Consider the following 19,261-nt stretch of genomic DNA (forward strand, 5'->3'; position numbering starts at 1 on the left):
ACTCTCAACAAGGAGAAAATTACCATGTGCCGTTATCACACACCATCGCAGGGTTCCCAGGAAGTGAACTTCTCCTGAGCGTTGAGTTTTCACCTCTGGCGAAAACTGGTATAGGTGGGCAACTAATAGCAAATTACATAAATTACACAGGCTGTTCAGGCCAAGAATTGGGTTTCCCTTAAAAACAGCAAAACAGCATTCCACGATGGTAATTGTTAAAACAAAAGTCCAAGGAGACCCAAGTCTGATTCTGATATATTTGAAGATGTAGTAACATGAACATCATCAACCTTTTTCTGAAAAATCACCAAAGGCAGACCTCAAAGTCCATTCCTAACGCATTCCTCAGCTCACAATTTGCCATCAGGTGATTCTTACCAGCATGCATGTAGTTCATACCGTTATTTATGTTTTCATGACCTCAGGTCAAATAACTGGAAGAAAGCACCTGTATAAAATCTCTTCATACTGAAATTTTTTTCTAGTTATTCACTCTGTTCTTCCTTCAGATAAATCCAGTTGTTTCTTGCCTATAATCTGTTTTTCTTTCTCTCTCTACCCTAAAAATCTTTCCTAAGAGGGCATGATACATATTAAAGGCCTAAGCAACAATGCTTATAAATTTGAGGAAGTAATTCAGTTTTTTTAAATACATTTATGTATTTATTTATATTTTTAATTTTTGGATGCATTGGGTCTTTGCTGCTGCACGCGGGCTTTCTCTAGTTGTGGCAAGCGGGGCCTACTCTTTGTTGTGGTGTGCAGGCTTCTCATTGTAGTGGCTTCTCTTGTTGAGGAGCACAGGCTCTAGGGGCATGGGCTTCAGCAGTTGTGGCTTGCGGGCTCTAGAGCACAGGCTCAGTAGTTGTGGTGCACGGGCTTAGTTGCTCTGCAGCATGTGGGATCTTCCCGGACCAGGGCTCAAACCTGTGTCCCCTGCATTGGCAGGCAGATTCTTAACCACTGCGCCACCAGGGAAGTCCAGTAATTCAGTTTTATTCCCATCCCTGGAATGCCCCATCTATCCCATCAGTTGCATGCTTATATTATAAAACTTATGTTTTATCCTTGAGTGGATTTTCATAAATTCTAAGTAGAGACAGCTTTGAGATGAAAAGTGTTTTAAACAGGTAAAGCCTAAATTTTGGCAAATAGTCTGGGGCAACCCTTGCTTAGCCAGGTCCCCACCAGTATCCTAAAGGTAGGGCTGGAGTAGGGGTGTGACTGGACACCTTGACATTTTTGGGAAAACTAGAAGAAAAGCATTGGTTCCTGGTATGGGTTTCTGTTCCTCTTCCCAAGCTGGTGAGGGTGGAAGAAAAAGAGGAGCCAGTGACAAAGCCCTAGATTCAGAGGATCCAAGAACAGATGAGGCTTAAAGGAATAGGAAGCCAGGTAGGGATGTTGCCCATTGCCATGCCACCTTCAGGCCGGTAAGGCTCTCTAGGAATAGAGTGGAAAAGTAGCCTGATATGCTTGGGCCAAGCGAACTTGACAATCCCCTTATCATTCTATGTTTTCAGACCACCTGACCCCATTACCACTAGCATCTGCTGTCAGTGGATGCTATGTGTACCACAGAAGCCAGAGGTTACAACAAGACCACAGACACCATAGTGAATTCATCAGGGAGAGAGGCCAGTGACCCATGGGGAGGTGGAGGGTGAGCCCCATCCCAGCACAAGCCAACAGAGGGAAGAGGGCGGCCATGAGCCAGATGGTCCCTCCACAGTGACACAGAAAGTCCCTGGAATCCAGATGCCACCCAATGAAGATGAAATGGCAGCAAAACAAATATAAAGTGCCATGTAAAAAGAGACCAGGCTTACATGGAGAGGACTAACAGAATGAGGGCAAGGAGTCAGGCATTAAACCAAGTTAGAGAACATTAAAAGAGTTACAATAGGCACCCTTCCTGAACTGTCCACCATGGGCTGGGGAGAAGAGTCAATGTAGGTGTGGGACATCTGGTAAAGTGTGCCCCAGACACAGGCCCAGGACGCAGCCCTGCTGTGACCTGGCAGGCTGGGCCCTGTCGACATAGAAACCAGAGGTCCCCAGTGGTTACACAGAGGTGCCCATCAGGACTCCCTGGGCCGGGCCCTGCACAGCCTGCACACAGCCCTTGTGGCCCAGGTGGTCACACACTGAGCAGTCGCCCCCTCTGCAGGGGCCCTGTGGCCTGTGTGTCCTGCAGTCCTGTGTCCTCTGCATGCCCCCTTGATGCTGGGCTCCCACGGCATACCCAGCCACCAGGTGCTGATTATCTGTTCCCCATCTACACTGCACTCCAGAGGGTGGCCTATTGTTTGCCCAGCAACTCCAGACCAGTCCCAGACAGGCCAAACCAGTGAACTTCTCTGCTACCTGCTGAACCACACCTTCTCCAATAAGGTCTGAGCCCCTCCCAAGCATGTCCTTCCCTGGACACTCTCAGATCTAGGGCACCACAGACAGTTTCCTTACAGCCTCCACTCTTTCATCATAGTTAACAATTCCTTATATTAAACTCCTCCTGATTAACCTAATGTATGGTTTCTACCTCCTGACTGGACCCAGAGGGCTACATACTCTCCTAGCAGCAAAATCTATCAATATTTCTACTTTCTCCATGGACCCCTCCCTCAAAGTCACCATTTCCTCTCCATGGCCTGGACCATTCCCAGCCCCTAAGGTCGGTCTCCTATAGAGATGGTCTTGGACAACCTGAGATCTACTTTATAAACCCTCCCCTAAAACATTTTATTGATCAACTTAAGAATACATAAGGGTTCTCTCCTTTCTATCAGATCGAACATGAACTCCTACACGGAGATTTTAAGGCCCTCGGGACCTGGCCTCACCTGGCCGATCCAGCCCCGCTGCACATCAGGAACACTTCCCTCCAGGTAAGAGTCATGCAGGTGTCGAGCCCTCACCACGCCTAACCCCACTGTCATGTCTGTGCTCACACTCCTTTCTTCCCCACCTTTCCCGGCTTCCTGGGGCCAGTTCTAGGAGTTCTTCATCCATGAATCCTTTTCGGGTGATTTCTTCCTACGCTTTCGTCTGTGTTGTCCTCACCACATAATTAGCACCTTATATTATCCTGTCTTGATTCTCTACGTGGAGACACCCCCCAGATTAACCCTGTGATACTCTTCCCCTCATTTATGTGTTCATGGCTTATTACCCTAACTTGTTTTTTTGGGGTTTGTTTTTTTGTTTTTTATGGGATAGGGTTGCTGGGAGGAGTTAGCGGAGGCGTCTTTTTTTTTTAATTCAATTTTATTTATTTATTCATTCATTCATTTATTTTATTTTTTGGCCATGCTGTGTGGCATGTGGGATCTTAGTTCCCCAAACAGGGATCGAACCCGTGCTACCTGCCTTGGGAGCGTGGAGTCTTAACCACTGGACCGCCAGGGAAGTCCCCCTTATTTTTAACTACATTTTATATTTTTTATACAACTTCACAAGCCTTTCCATAGTGGTAAGCTCAATGTTAAATGATGGGAAAAACCCGAGTCAAATAGTTTTAATCCACAGTAACAGTTATCTACAGGGCCATTGCGAGGCTACACAAAATCTTCCTGCAGATTAGAAAAAGCCATCCCTTCCTCCAACCAGATGCAGCCTCACATCAGGTTATATGGGTTTGGCAAATGAAGCCAGGCCAGATTTCAACTCAACCCTAGACAAGTGTGTGTGGCAGCACTGGATTCATGAATACAACACTAACTTGTTTAAAAAAAGAGTCAAATTGTATTACAGAAAAACTTTTAAATGAGGTTGCCCCTTGAATTTTGTTTTAGTAGAATTTTATTCTACTGTGTATGACTCTAATCCTGGACAGTGTCTCACAACTTGGGCATTACATTGGCTATGTGGAAAATTTCATGCAGTAGTAGCTATTTTGATGGAATTTCTTTTCACAGCCAATGTTAATTTAGGGTCTAAGTCCATGCTAAACCCTGGACCTAGGTCTAGCAATACAAACGTGGCACCTGACTCATGAAGCTTACAGCTCAGAGGAACAACTTCTATTTACAAGGAAGTAATTTTCTTAATGTTATACTTACTGATAAACTTGTTTTGCATAGTTTCCAGCAGAGCTTGGTGGGCATCTTCAGCTTGTAAAGCGTGTGAACATTCTCTAGCCAGTATGGTGCGCACAAGATGCTCTCCACATCCTAGAAAGCCAAGGAAACCAAGAACGGTTGAGGAAAGGCAGTACTAAATATCCTTCTTGTCTTACTAGCATTAAAACACCCTTATGCACCACTGAAGAAGTAGTTATGTTGGAGAATAATTCAGTGAGGGATGAAATGATTTCTACGAGCAATCTGGTAATTTTAGTAAAGAGATTGGACAGAAACTAAAGAAACACATGTCTAATCTTAAAAGGAAACAAAGAAAAATAAAAGGAAACCCCTTTTTCATAGGAATTATTCACATAATACAGGAATTTAGATTCTCTACCTAGGGTTCTGTTTCATTTCCATTGCTGGATAACCACAAAAAACTGTTTTATAATTTCTATACAGTAGGTCCTTGTTGGTTATTTATTTTATATATCGTAGTGAATATATTTTAATCAAAAGTTCTTAAATTCATGAAACTTAAACCAACACAAACTGATAGAACACACATTTTCTGTTTGGCTAGTATGTACTGTGACAGACATTAGGCGCTAACAACAAATCTCCCTTAAAAATGTTATCTCTAATTGTTAAATCATGTTGGTGACATTCATTTCAGAAATTTTCTCTGCATATGTACACCTCTCCTCCTTTCCCCCCACTTCCTCTGCCCCCCATATACACATGCATGTATGTATACACACATATATGTATATTATGTATACACATACATTATACACTCATTGCCAAAATACAAACTGTTCAAAACTTGTGAAAGTTTTTTTTTTTTAAATCACCTATGTTTTGTCAGAAATAACTTCCCTGTATTTTTTGGTAAAGTAAATGTAAATCTCCTTCAAGATCTTTGTGAGTATCTACACTTAGATCTTCATCTAGGTATGCAATTTAATGTATTACTTTGTGGGCAGGATTATGGTGATCCCTATTTTGTTAAATGTTTACAATATTATTTTTATAATCACGGGAAAAATTAAAATAAAGCTAATAGAAAAGAAACCATTTTCGACACTTACTATGTAGAGACACTGTGTAAGCTCAGGAAACTCCATAAATTTTAATTCCCTTTGTGTACGTATTTGATGTTGAACAGTGAAATGTTATACTTTAGAACAATAATAATTGTTAGGAAACTGGCATATTATGAGCTAAATGGGTGTTCAGAAGGTTATGTACACATGCCTCAAGGCAAACAGCTAAACCACATGAAGTTAACATTACAGCAAAAATACACAGTATGTGTCAGAAAGACTTTTTCCTCTGTAGTTATACAGGAATATATAGGGTTCTCCAATGCTTGATTTTTTTCCAAGAAATTTAAAATTATGACTTCTATTCTGACATATATCACCTTTAACATAAGAGCCTTGACACCAAAAGCTTGTTCTGTAGGTTCCAGTCAAAGAAAAGTTTGATTTTATGGCTTTATCCACAAAATTCCAAGGTTTCTTAGAATATGCTGCCATATAGCTAAAGTGTGATTCAGAGGCAAACAGTTCCATTCTTTATTCACAGATATTAGAAATTAAGTCTTTCAATACATCTTCCTTTTGTCCTTAATCATGCAAGCAAGAGTGTATTTATATTGTCAGATCTTAGCAGAAGACAAGGATTATACAAAGAATGAAGACCTAACTACAAACCTAGAGGGAAAGTGATAAATACCAAATTCTAAAAGAACTTACAAAAGTACACAATTATTTATCATCAATAAGAATGACTAAATAGACTGAAACACATAGTGAATTCATAGCTTATGTTTTAAAAACACCTTTGGAAGATGCTATGGAACCAATTCACTATTCTGAAAATGGATAAATGAAAGAAAACAATCAAGCATTTCTCTGTCCTTCCTATAGGAACTGTGTAGCAGGTTAACCAGAAGGTTTATGAAGGAAAATTTTCTCCATAGTAGTATCCCAGTTAATAAATGAAGAAGAAATTAACAAAATTAGAATATAACCATTTGTAACCTATAATTTAATAATTGCTATAAGCAACAATCGTCAATGGCTGCTAATATCACAAAAAGATACAAACAGATATTACACGTCCCTTGATAAAATTACACCTTTGTAGTCTTGCCCCACACCAAAAAAATTACACCTCAATCTGATCAAGCCTCTAAATTCAATTATTAATTTCTAGAAATAAAGAACATCTGCAAAAAATCTACAGTTAACTTCATACTTAATGGTGAAACACTGAATTATTTCTCCCTAAGACCAGGAACAAGGCAATGATGTCTGCTTTTATCGCTTTTATTCAACAATATACTGGAGGCTTGAGCCATTGCACTAAGTCAAGAAAATGAAGTAGAAGGCATAAAGATCAGAAAGAAAAAGGCAAAAGTGCTCCTATTTGCAGATGATATGATTGTTTATGTAGAAATCCCAAAGGAATCTACAAAACCACCACTAGAGGTATCTCTCCAGATTCTTCCTGTTTGGTTAGGAGTCTAGGGCAAAGGTTGGAAGCAGATTCCTGCCTGGTACTTATCAGTCCCCAAAATATGAACTTTATTTTCATTTCCTTCCCCATCTGTTCACACAACAGATTGTTAATGAGCACCTACTTGGTGCTAGAACCAGAGGACACAGTAGTTGGCAGAGGTGCTGCTACATTTTGTCAGATCTCCCCAGAGGTGTTGGACCCCTGGTTGGCTACTGAACACTCAGTTAACTGCCATTCTGGCCAGTCCAGATGCCAGTGCCTTGACTGTGTGCTCTACAGACCAACCTTGAGGATTTAGCTGAGAACCCTGGACTCATCAGAAACCCTGGACATTCCCACAGCCTGCTGAGAGCCAACCTCCATGGCCATGTCTCTCCCTCGAATCCCAAACCTTAGCCCAGTCCCAGCTCACTCTTTCCTAGTGTGTTTCCTGTTACTGAGACTCCAGTATGCCCCATACCCAGACATCAGAATTATAATACATTTCCTTGGCATCTCAAAGTCCACAACAGAATCACATGTCTTGATCTGGTAGGTAACAAGCAGTGGTGGTTTGGTGGTGGATGTGACCTTACTCCAACATACTTGAACCAAGAGGATGCGGTCCATTTTCATGGGACTCTAAAGGAGGCTTGTGACGAACATGGTGCAGATCTCTACCCAAAATTTTAAAAATGATGTGATGATGACTTTTTTATAGCCCATCGTGGGGAGTGGAGGGGTATTGGGGGTATCTTTTTTGATGACCTTGACTCTCCCTCCAAGGAGGAGGTGTTTCACTTTGTGCGGAGCTGTGCCCAGGCTTGCTGTAATTTCTTCTTACATTCCCCCTGTGAAAAAGCACTGTGATGACTCTTCACCCACAAGGAGAAGTTGTGGCAGCAGCTCCGGAGAGGATGGTATGTAGAATTTAACCTGCTGTACAATTGGGGTACAAAGTTTAGCCTCTTCACTCCAGGATCCAGGATTGAAAACATCTTGAAAACATCTTGATGTCTTTACCTCTAACTGCCTGATGGCAGTACACGCATTCACCCTCAGAGAACTCCACAGCTAAAATTCTGGAAGTACTGTGCCATACAAGGGTGCATTGATGCAGGCAGAGCAGCCTTCTTGGGGATACACAATGCGTACCCCTGCTCCACTGGCCAGCACCACTGCCACTGTGTGGCACTTAGTCACCTGTGTCTTACAGCTCCAGTCTTCTCCACCGTGGAGTCTGCCTCCTTGGCAGGTGGTGAAATGTGTTTTAAGCACCACAAGCTTCTGTCGGATGCTATCTGTGGTCGGTGGTGGGATGGCAACTTGTCAGAGTCAACTGGTCGATGTAAACTCATTTATACTTTTAGAATCATTTTATATGACTAGTTTACAAACAATGACGTTGAGTTTCCAAGAATTGGTTGAGGGGATCTAAATGTTATAATATATTATAATTTGTACCCGGAAACTTCTCATATGTTTTTTCTTACTTACTTACTTACTTACTTACTTACTTACTTTACTTACTTACTTACTTACTTACTTACTTACTTACTTATTTATTTATTTATTTATGGCTGTGTTGGCTCTTCGTTTCTGTGCGAGGGCTTTCTCTAGTTGTGGCAAGTGGGGGCCACTCCTCATCGCGGTGCGCGGGCCTCTCACTATCGCGGCCTCTCTTGTTGCGGAGCACAGGCTCCAGACGCGCAGGCTTAGTAATTGTGGCTCACGGGGCTAGTTGCTCCGCGGCATGTGGGATCTTCCCAGACCAGGGCTCGAACCCGTGTCCCCTGCATTGGCAGGCAGATTCTCAACCACTGTGCCACCAGGGAAGCCCGTTTCATATGTTTTTTAAAGGACTAGGTTCTGCCACAAAAAATCTGTCATGGGATACATTTTATTTTCATTAATTCAATGAGGTTGAGACTAACTAGTAATTTTAGAAAGCAACTGGAAATGAAGGTAAAAATTTTACTTTGTCATTACTGAAGTTTATTTTTTCATACTTTTATATATCTTTCTCTAGAGACCATAATAATCATAATTTTACATAATGTAAAATATTCATTTTTATAATGATATTTAGGAACATTTGAAATTTTCTTAACCTCTGCATGTATTACAATCCAGTGATTGATTACCTACAGTTAACCCTAAGGTGACATCACTGCTATTTAAATAAGGGATATGTAAGTTGTAATTTTGATTTTTATAGAAATATAGTTTGTTGATGTTGAGATTCTCTGCACTTTTGAATGTGAAAGCTTACACACTTGGATTCTGATATTTAAAAATTTCTATTCCAGACATTTCTATATGGAGGTTTAGACTAAGAACAGCCCTGGGAATGTTGTGATTTTAGGAAATGTTTCTCACTTGGGAAATGAGGAACATTTTCCTTCCTTAATTAAAGCAGACATAACTAGTGTAAGAAGCATGTAGGCAGTTTATAAATATATTTCCTTGAAGATGGACTAATTGAAATCATCCTCTTTTAAAATTAGAGATTTTGTAACTCTTACCTTTGCTCTAAAGAGAAAATCACAACAGAGTTCTCAATAAGACTTCTTTGTTCATATATAATATGAATGCATTTTATTCATAATATATTGAAGTTTGTAAGGAACAGTATCTTCCTACATGTTAGTAAGCATTATCTTGGAATATGTTGAATGTATGAGAGTGTGTGACTCTTCAGAGGTGGAAAATGTATGAGTTCAACTATCTTACAACAGGTGTGCTGATAAATTTTATTATGAAATATGACTAAGAAATGTTTGTATTTTTCATTTTTCCAGGGTAATTGACATAGGAAGGATAAATATTTCTTACTACTAAAACCACAGTTCCTCATTCCTAGGTACTTTATCCGAGAAAAATATGTTTTGCACTTGAATTCTCATAGCAGCTTTATTCTCAATAGCCAAAATTTACAAACACAAATGCCCATCAGCAGATGAATGGATAAACAAGTTATAATATATTCATATGTTAAAATAGTACTCAGCAATGAAAAGGAAAATCTACTGATAAACACAACAACATGGGTGAATATCAGAAAATCATTATGCTGAGTGAAAGAAGCCAGACACAGAACAGCACTCACTCTATAACTACATTACATGAAAACCCAGAGAAGCCTAAACTCTAACAGGAGAAAGCAGATCAGTAACTGCTAGGGTCTGGGGCTGGGGAATTGATTGTGAAAGGGAATAAAAGAATGTCTTGAGGTGATGGAAATGTTCTATGTATTGATAGTGGCAGTGGTTACCAGACTGTATACAAAAAAACCCATGTTATCAGGAAAAAAATTATAATACATTTCCTGTCTTGTGTGGATCAACTTTTCACAACCCACATTAAAGATGAATTCACAATAAAAAATGACAAAACAGGGCTTCCCTGGTGGCGCAGTGGTTGAGAGTCCGCCTGCCGATGCAGGGGACACGAGTTCGTGCCCCAGTCCGGGGAAGATCCCACATTCCGCGGAGCGGCTGGGCCCGTAAGCCATGGCCGCTGAGCCTGCGCGTCCGGAGCCTGTGCTCCGCAACGGGAGAGGCCACAACAGTGCGAGGCCCGCATACCAAAAAAAAAAAAAAGACAAAACACACACACACACACACACACACTTATAAGACAGAACGGGCATATGCAGAAAACAGAGGGATTACCAAACCAAGAAGTGGTGGTAATAGAACAGAGACTGACAAACATTTTCTGTAAAAAAAAAAAAAAGAAAAGAAAGAAAAAAGATAAGTAAACAGTTTAGGCTTTGCAGGCTACATATGATCTCTGTCAAACATCCTTTTATTTTTGTAAGAACCCTTTAAAAAATTAAAAATCATTCTTAGTTCATTGGGCATGCAAATATAGGCCATGGGTCAGATTTGGCTCACAGATCATAGTTAGACCAGGCTTGTAATAGAACAATCTGTAGTACAAAGATAAAAGGGGAAATCAACATTTTAAAAAACGGGGCAATCTGGGAGCCAGGGGTTGGGAGGGGCATACAGATTTTTCAAGGAATCAAATAAAAGTTTTCAAATTAAGCAGCTGCACAGCACAGGGAGATCAGTTCTGTGCTCTCTGTCCCCCTAGAGGGGTGGGATAGGGAGGGTGGGAGGGAGACACAAGACGGAGGGGATATGGGGATATGTGTATAGATATAGCTGGTTCTCTTTTTTATACAGCAGAAATTAACACACCATTGTAAAGCAATTATACTCCAATAAAGATATTTTTTAAAAATTTGATTAACACTCAATGCAAGAGGGAGAATTAGAATATATATCCATGGGAAAAAACTTAAAAGCAGTCTAGAATGATAAAGAGAAGGAAAATGAGGAGTTAAGAAACCTAAAGTATAAAATGAGAAGATCCAACATAGTAATAAGCATTTTGAAAGAGAAGAGAAAGAATGGGGAAGGGGGCACTAATCTTTGAAGAAATAATAAATACGTTTCCAGAATTTAAGCTATAAGGAAATCCTTACATTGAAGATGCATACAGAGCTCCAAAAAAAGTAAATAAAAACAAATCTATCCTTAGGTATACCATAGTGAAAAATGCCAGAAGAAAGACAAAGAGAAAATATTAAAAACGAATCACAATGGACTTAATTGATACTGATAGGACATTCCATCCAAAAACGGATTACACTTTCTTCTCAAGTGCTCATGGAACATTCTCCAGGATAGATCATATCTTGGGTCACAAATCAAGCCTTGGTAAATTTAAGAAAATTAAATCGTATCAAGTATCTTTTCAGACCACAATGCTATGAGACTAGATATCAATTACAGGGAAAAAATCTGTAAAAAAAATACTAACACATGGAGGCTAAACAATACACTACTAAATAACCAAGAGATCACTGAAGAAATCAAAGAGGAAATCAAAAAATACCTAGAAACAAATGACAATGAAAACACAACAACCCAAAACCTATGGGATGTAGCAAAAGCAGTTCTAAGACGGAAGTTTATAGCAATACAATCCTACCTCAAGAAACAAGAAAAATCTCAAATAAACAACCTAACCTTACACCTAAAGCAATTAGAGAAAGAAGAACAGACAAACCCCAAAGTTAGCAGAAGGAAAGAAATCATAATATCAGATCAGAAGTAAATGAAAAAGAAATGAAGGAAACGATAGCAAAGATCAATAGAACTAAAAGCTGGTTCTTTGAGAAGATAAACAAAATTGATAAACCATCAGCCAGACTCATCAAGAAAAGAAGGGAGAAGACTCAAATCAATAGAATGAGAAATGAAAAAGGAGAAGTAACAACTGACACTGCAGAAATACAAAAGATCATGAGAGATTACTACAAGCAACTCTATGCCAATAAAATGGACAACCTGGAAGAAATGGACAAATTTTTAGAAATGCACAACCTGCCAAGACTGAATCAGGAAGAAACAGAAAATATGAATAGACCAATCACAAGCACTGAAATTGAGACTGTGATTAAAAATCTTCCAACAAACAAAAGCCCAGAACCAGATGGCTTCACAGGCGAATTCTATCAAACATTTAGAGAAGAGCTAACACCTATCCCTCTCAAATTCTTCCAAAATATAGCAGAGGTAGAAATACTCCCAAACTCTTTCTGCAAGGCCACCATCACCCTGATACCAGAACCAGACAAAGATGTCACAAAAAAAAGAAAACTACAGGCCAATATCACTGATGAACATAGATGCAATAATCCTCAACAAAATAATAGCAAACAGAATCCAATAGCACATTAAAAGAATCATACACCATGATCAAGTGGGATTTAACCCAGGAATGCAATGATTCTTCAATATACACAAATCAATCAATGTGGCACACCATTTTAACAAACTGAAGAAGAAAAACCATATGATCATCTAAATAGATGCAGAAAAAGCTTTCGACAAAATTCAACACCCATTTATGATAAAAACCCTCCAGAAAGTAGGCATAGAAGGAACTTACTTCAACATAATAAAGGCCATATATGACAAACACACAGCCAACATCGTTCTCAATGGTGAAAAACTGAAACCATTTTCGCTGAGATCAGGAACAAGACAAGCTTGTCCACTCTCACCACTATTATTCAACATAGTTTTGGAAGTTTCAGCCACAGCAATCAGAGAAGAAAAGAAATAAAAGGAATCCAAATCGGAAAAGAAGAAGTAAAGCTATCACTGTTTGCAGATGACATGATACTATACATAAAGAATCCTAAAGATTCCACGAGAAAACTGCTAGAGCTAATCAATGAATTTTGTAAAGTAGCGGGATACAAAATTAATGCACAGAAATCTCTTGCATTCTTATACACTAATGATGAAAAATCTGAAAGAGAAATTAAGGAAACACTCCCTTTTACCATTGCAACAAAAAGAATAAAATACTTAGGAATAAACCTACCTAAGGAGACAAAAGACCTGTATGCAGAAAACTAGAAGACACTGATGAAAGAAAGTAAAGATGATACAAACAGATGGAGAGATATACCATGTTCTTGGATTGGAAGAATCAACATTGTGAAAATGACTATACTGCCCAAAGCAATCTACAGATTCAATGCAATCCCTGTCAAACTACCAATGGCATTTTTCACGGAACTAGAACAAAAAATTTCACAATTTGTATGGAAACACAAAAGACCCTGAATAGCCAAAGCAATCTTGAGAAAGAAAAACAGAGCTGGAGGAATCAGGCTCCTGAACTTCAGACTGTACTACAAATCTACATCAAGACAGTATGGTACTGGAACAAAAACAGAAATATAGATCAATGGAACAGGATAGAAAGCCCAGAGATAAATCCACGCACACATGGTCACTTTATTTTCAATAAAGGAGGCAAGAATATACAATGGAGAAAAGACAGACTCTTCAGTAAGTGGTGCTGGGAAAATTGGACAGCTACATGTAAAAGAATGAAATTAGAACACTCCCTAACACCATACACAAAAATAAACTCAAAATGGATTAAAGAACTAAATGTAAGCCCAGACACTATCAAACTCTTAGAGGAAAACATAGGCAGAACACTCTATGACATAAATCACAGCAAGATCCTTTTTGACCCACCTCCTACAGAAATGGAAATAAAAACAAAAATAAACAAATGGGACCTAATGAAACTTCAAAGCTTTTGCACAGCAAAGGAAAACATAAGCAAGATGAAAAGACATCCCTCAGAATGGGAGAAAATCTTTGCAAATGAAGCAACTGACAAAGGATTAATCTCCAAAATTAACAAGCAGCTCATGCAGCTCAATATCAAAAAAACAAACAACCCAATCCAAAATTGGGCAGAAGACCTAAACAGACATTTCTCCAAAGAAGATATACAGATTGCCAACAAACACATGAAAGGATACTCAACATCACTAATCATTAGAGAAATGCAAATCAAAACTACAATGAGGTATCACCTCACACCAGTCAGAATGGCCATCATCAAAAAATCTACGAACTATGCATGCAGGAGAGGGTGTGGAGAAAAGGGAACCCTCTTGCAATGTTGGTGGGAATGTAAATTGATACAGCCACTATGGACAACAGTATGGAGGTTCCTTAAAAAAAAAAAAAAAAAAATAGAACTACCATACGACCCAGCAATCCCACTACCGGGCGTATACCCTGTGAAAACCATGATTCAAAAAGAGTCATGTACCACAATGTTCATTGCAGCTCTATTTACAATAGCCAGGACATGGAAGCCACCTAAGTGTCCATCGACAGATGAATGGATAAAGAAGATGTGGCACAAATATACAATGGAATATTACTCAGCCATAAAAAGAAAGGAAACTGAGTTATTTGTAGTGAGGTGGATGGACCTAGAGTACGTCATACAGAGTGAAGTAAGTCAGAAAGAGAAAAATAAATATCGTATGCTAACACATATATATGGAATAAAAAAAAATGGTTCTGACAAACCTAGGGGCAGGACAGAATAAAGACGCAGACGTAGAGAATGGACTTGAGGACAAGGGGAGGGGGAAGTGTAAGCTGGGATGAAGTGAGAGATTGGCATGGACATATATACGCTACCAAATGTAAAATAGATAGCTAGTGGGAAGCAGCCACATAGCACAGGGAGATCAGCTTGGTGCTTTGTGACCACCTAGAGGGGTGGGGTAGGGAGGGTGGGAGGGAGACGCAAGAGGGAGGAGATATGGGGATATATGTATATGTATAGCTGACTCACTTTGTTATAAAGCAGACACTAACACACCACTGTAAAGCAATTATACTCCAATAAAGATGTTAAAAAAAGAGAGAGAGGCCAGTAAGGAGAGTCTCAGCAAGCACCTGGGCAGATGGGCAGCCTTGAAGAGTTGCTGTGCCCTCTCATGCATGAGAGCAGCCAAATGATTTCTGTATCCCCAAGAGAAGCGGGGAAGTCACAGAGGGGCCCTCCAGATCTGAAGGAGTCATACAGCTGGGACCTAGGGACACCTCTGCAGCACCCTGCCTGGCTGATGTTCAAAGCCCAGTCCAAGTGACTGCCATCGCCATGGGTGTCAGTGTGAGCAGATGGCACTAGGGACTATGCACCCCTCTCCAACTCCTTAAGTCCCCAAGAAAAGGAGGAAACAGGAATCCCCAAAGCCACTAATGGCATCTTCTTTATGCCAGGCACTTGTTAGGCGCTAGTATTAAAGCGATAAATAAAACATAAAAAAATAAAAGAAAACTAATCACAAAGAAAAAGGTGATCTCCAAAAAAAAATTTTTTTTAATTTAAAAATTGAACTGGTGGGGGCTTCCCTGGTGGTGCAGTGGTTGAGAATCTGCCTGCTAATGCAGGGGACACGGTTTCGAGCCCTGGTCTGGGAAGATCCCACATGCCGCAGAGCAACTAGTCCCGTGAGCCACAACGACTGAGCCTGCGCGTCTGGAGCCTGTGCTCCGCAACAAGAGAGGCTGCGATAGTGAGAGGCCCGTGCGCCGCGATGAAGAGTGGCCCCCACTTGCCACAACTAGAGAAAGCCCTCGCACAGAAATGAAGACCCAACACAGCCAAAAATGAAATAAATAAATTTTAAAAAAGAATGATTGATTATCGATTATTAATTATAAAAAAAAATTGAACTGGTAAGTTACATATTCCCAAGCAACAGAAGAGGCCAGAAGGCTAATATCTTAAAGATGCTAAGGCAATAAACAAACAGAAAAAAACCTGTCAACCTAGAATCAGTTAAACTATCATTCTGGAATGAGGGTGAATAGAAACAGTTTCAGATTTACAAACTCATTTCTTTGAGACTTAAGCTCCCAGCTTACTTCTACTCTGCGCAACACTATACCTTGTCATAATTCTTACTGATTTTAATATCTACTAGATATTAAAATATTAGGTATTACCCAATACCTTAGCTTCTGGATTTTCTGAAATCCTCTCTTCAAATTATCCACACTGCCTTGTAAGTTCACTCCCACGATTCTGCCATAATCAATAACATTAACTTCTCCATAGTCTCAGCTGCAGTCAGCCCACCCCTTCTAACTTTCCAGCTCATCTCTTGACTACTCTAATTTCAACATTCCCTCTACCTCACCAAAAAGTGCCATCCCATTAATTCTGCTGCTTTTGAACTATTCCTCACTGCCCTTAGATCCTCACTTCCTCCCTTATCCAACTAAAATTCCATGCTTCATCAACTTATACCCTTTCTCCTACTCCTGAAAGCCTCCATGTTTTGCTCACTTCATCAAACTTATCTGGCAAAAGCCCACGCTGGAATATGAGTCAGAATAACTATACGAGCCTGCAACAACAAACAACCCCCAAATCTCAGTGGCTTAACACAACAAAAATATAATTTCTCATTAATGTTATAAGTTGTACCTGGGTCACCAGGGAATGTGCTTCCAACAGTCACTCAGGAACAAACCCAGGCTAATGGAGGCTCCATCATCTATAACTGCACCTCCTGGATCATATCCCTTTGCAGGAGAACGAGAGGGCTACCCAGGGCCACTTTACAGCTTTAGCCTGGAAGTCACACATATCATTTCCACTCTTGTCCACTGGCCAGAAATAGCCACACGGTCTCAGGCAACTGCAATGGGGGGGGGGGCTGTGAAACACAGAGGAGTGTATGGATAATGGATATTCAGGGAGCACTACGTTAAATGTCTTTGCAACATCTGACTAAATCCAACTTCCCATGCCTGCACCTGCACAGCTAAACGCGGTGCAGCTGCCATCCTGTGATCAGCGGGTGACATTCATAGGCAGGAAGGCCTACCCATTGAGGAAGGTGGGAGACAAAGGACAGACCCAGGTACCAGACAGCATTGCTGGGTAGCCCGACAAGCCCCAGTCTCCTCCGAGGTGTCTTGTTACATGAGATATAAAACAAAAGAAAACAAAATCTATCTGTTTAAGCCACTATAATTGAGTTCTCTTTTTTAAGCCCAAATGAATTCTTCTTTTTTTCTTTATTTTGTTAAAATATATATATAACATGAAATTTACCAATCATTTTTAAGTGTACAATTCAGTGGCATTTTTACTCGCATTGTTGTACAATCATCACCACCATCCATCTCCAGAACTTATTCATCTTCCCAAACTGAAACTGTACCCATTCAACAACTCCCCCATTCCCCCTGCCCTCTAGCCCTGGCAACCAAAATACTTTCCATTTCTATGAATTTGACTACTCTAGGTATCTCATGTAAGTGGAATCATACACTTTTGTCCTTTTGTGACTGACTTAATTCAGTTAATATAATGTCCTCAAGGCTCATCCATATTGTAGCATGTTTCAGAATTTCCTTCCTTTTTTTTTTTTTTTTTTTTTTTTTGCGGTATGCGGGCCTCTCACTGTTGTGGCCTCTCCCGTTGCGGAGCACAGGCTCCGGATGCGCAGGCCCAGCGGCCATGGCTCACGGGCCCAGCCGCTCCGCGGCATATGGGATCCTCCCAGACCGGGGCACGAACCCGTATCCCCTGCATCGGCAGGCGGACTCTCAACCACTGCGCCACCAGGGAGGCCCCAGAATTTCCTTCCTTTTTAAGGTTGAATAATATTCCACTGTATGTACATAACACATTTTGCTTATCCATTCAACCACCAAGCGACATTTGGGGCCAAATGCATTCTTTTTTTTTTAAATAGATCTTTATTGGAGTATAATTGCTTCACAATACTGTGTTAGTTTCTGTTGCACAACAAAGCGAATCAGCCATATGCATACACATGTCCCTGTATCACCTTCCTCTTAAGCCTCCCTCCCACCCTCCCTATCCCACCCCTCTAGGTCATCACAGAGCACTGAGCCGATCTTCCTGTGCTATGCTGCTGCTTCCCACCAGCCAACTATTTTACATTCAGTAGTGTATATATGTCGATGCTACTCTCACTTCGCCCCAGCTTCCCCCTCTCACCCCATGTCCTCAAGTCCATTCTCTATGTCTACCTCTTTATTCCTGCCCTGCAACTAGGTTTATCAGTACCATTTTTTTTTTTTTTTTAGATTCCATATATATGCGTTGGTGGGAAGGTAAATTGATACAACCACTATAACAGTATGGAGGTTCTTTAAAAAACTACAAATAGAACTACCATATGACCCAGCAATCCCACTACTGGGCATATACCCTGAGAAAACCATAATTCAAAAAGAGACATGTACCAAGTGCATTCTTAATCTATATAGAAAGCCATTTGCTGGTGAAAGAAAATGGCTCAGAAAACTTTACATTGAAAGAAGATGACTTCTTCCTTTCAAACATACAACTTTGTATTGAGTCAAATACAATTTCTGATAAGTTCATGTAGATGTATTTATCAGACACCATTAGCACAAAGACATGAAAAAGATTATTTGGCTTGATAACGTTTATCTTAACTGAGTTATTTTGGAAAATTCATGATATGTTTAATTTCTACCAAAAACCAAATTTCTTTATAATTTGTTTGAATAAATAAGACTGATTTGATTAAAATAAATCCTTATGATGCCTGAAAACGGAGTCTTAGATATTTAAGAGCCCCTTTTATCCATGTAAGGGACGACCACTTCCCTGAGCCCTGTGAAACCACTTCCGCGAGGCCATCATTAGAGTGCCTATTTGTGGGTTTGTTTAGAATCCAAAAAAAGTTGCCAACTCTGAGGAAACTAGAAGAGTTAATAGAGTATTTTTGTTTTTTCCTCATCTTGATGTTTCCAACAATGCCATCATTTCTCTAGTGAACACTCTGGCCTACATTACAGAAGAGCTTCTATATCTTTACTAAGGGAAAAACCTGAGAATTGTGGGTTAAGCAGCAGGGTTGCCTTCTGTGTTCTATGTATTCAATTTTCTCATTCTCTCATTCATTCTCTCCCTCTCCCTCACCTTCTCCCTCTCCCTCTGTCACACACACACACACACACACACCCCTCCTTACCTTAAGGCCATAAAGTCCTGTAGAGTAAGGGTTAGTATTTTCTATTCGGCAGTCAGACTGATGTTTGAATCCAGCTGAGTGAGTCTGGGACTCTTTATTTAAGCCTCAGTTTCCTCTACTGTGAAGATGGGGAATGGGAGTAGTAACTACCTCACAAGGACAAAATGAGACAATAGACGTAAAACATTCAGTGTGGGGTTGGGCACTGAGTAAGCACTTCATACTGCAATGGATAATGACTGCCTTAAGAAAAGCCATTAGCTATCACTTTCCTGTCTCTCCTCATCCT

General features: G+C 40.2%; 1 protein-coding gene across 3 annotated transcripts in view; it reads right to left on the bottom strand.

Moving 5' to 3' along the window:
- TASP1 (taspase 1) overlaps positions 1–19,261 on the bottom strand; it is a 243,715-nt gene that overhangs the window by 87,877 nt on the left and 136,577 nt on the right. For all 3 annotated transcript variants that reach the window (XR_009530102.1, XM_060077654.1, XM_060120650.1), the window contains one exon: positions 4,062–4,172. Coding sequence is in view for 2 of the 3 variants with exons in the window: in XM_060077654.1 (XP_059933637.1) it covers positions 4,062–4,172 (111 nt within the window). In the remaining variant the exon portion in view is untranslated. The remainder of the gene's footprint in view (positions 1–4,061; positions 4,173–19,261) is intronic.

This window comes from Mesoplodon densirostris, chromosome 16 (assembly GCF_025265405.1).
Source record: "Mesoplodon densirostris isolate mMesDen1 chromosome 16, mMesDen1 primary haplotype, whole genome shotgun sequence".
NCBI lineage: Eukaryota > Metazoa > Chordata > Mammalia > Artiodactyla > Ziphiidae > Mesoplodon > Mesoplodon densirostris.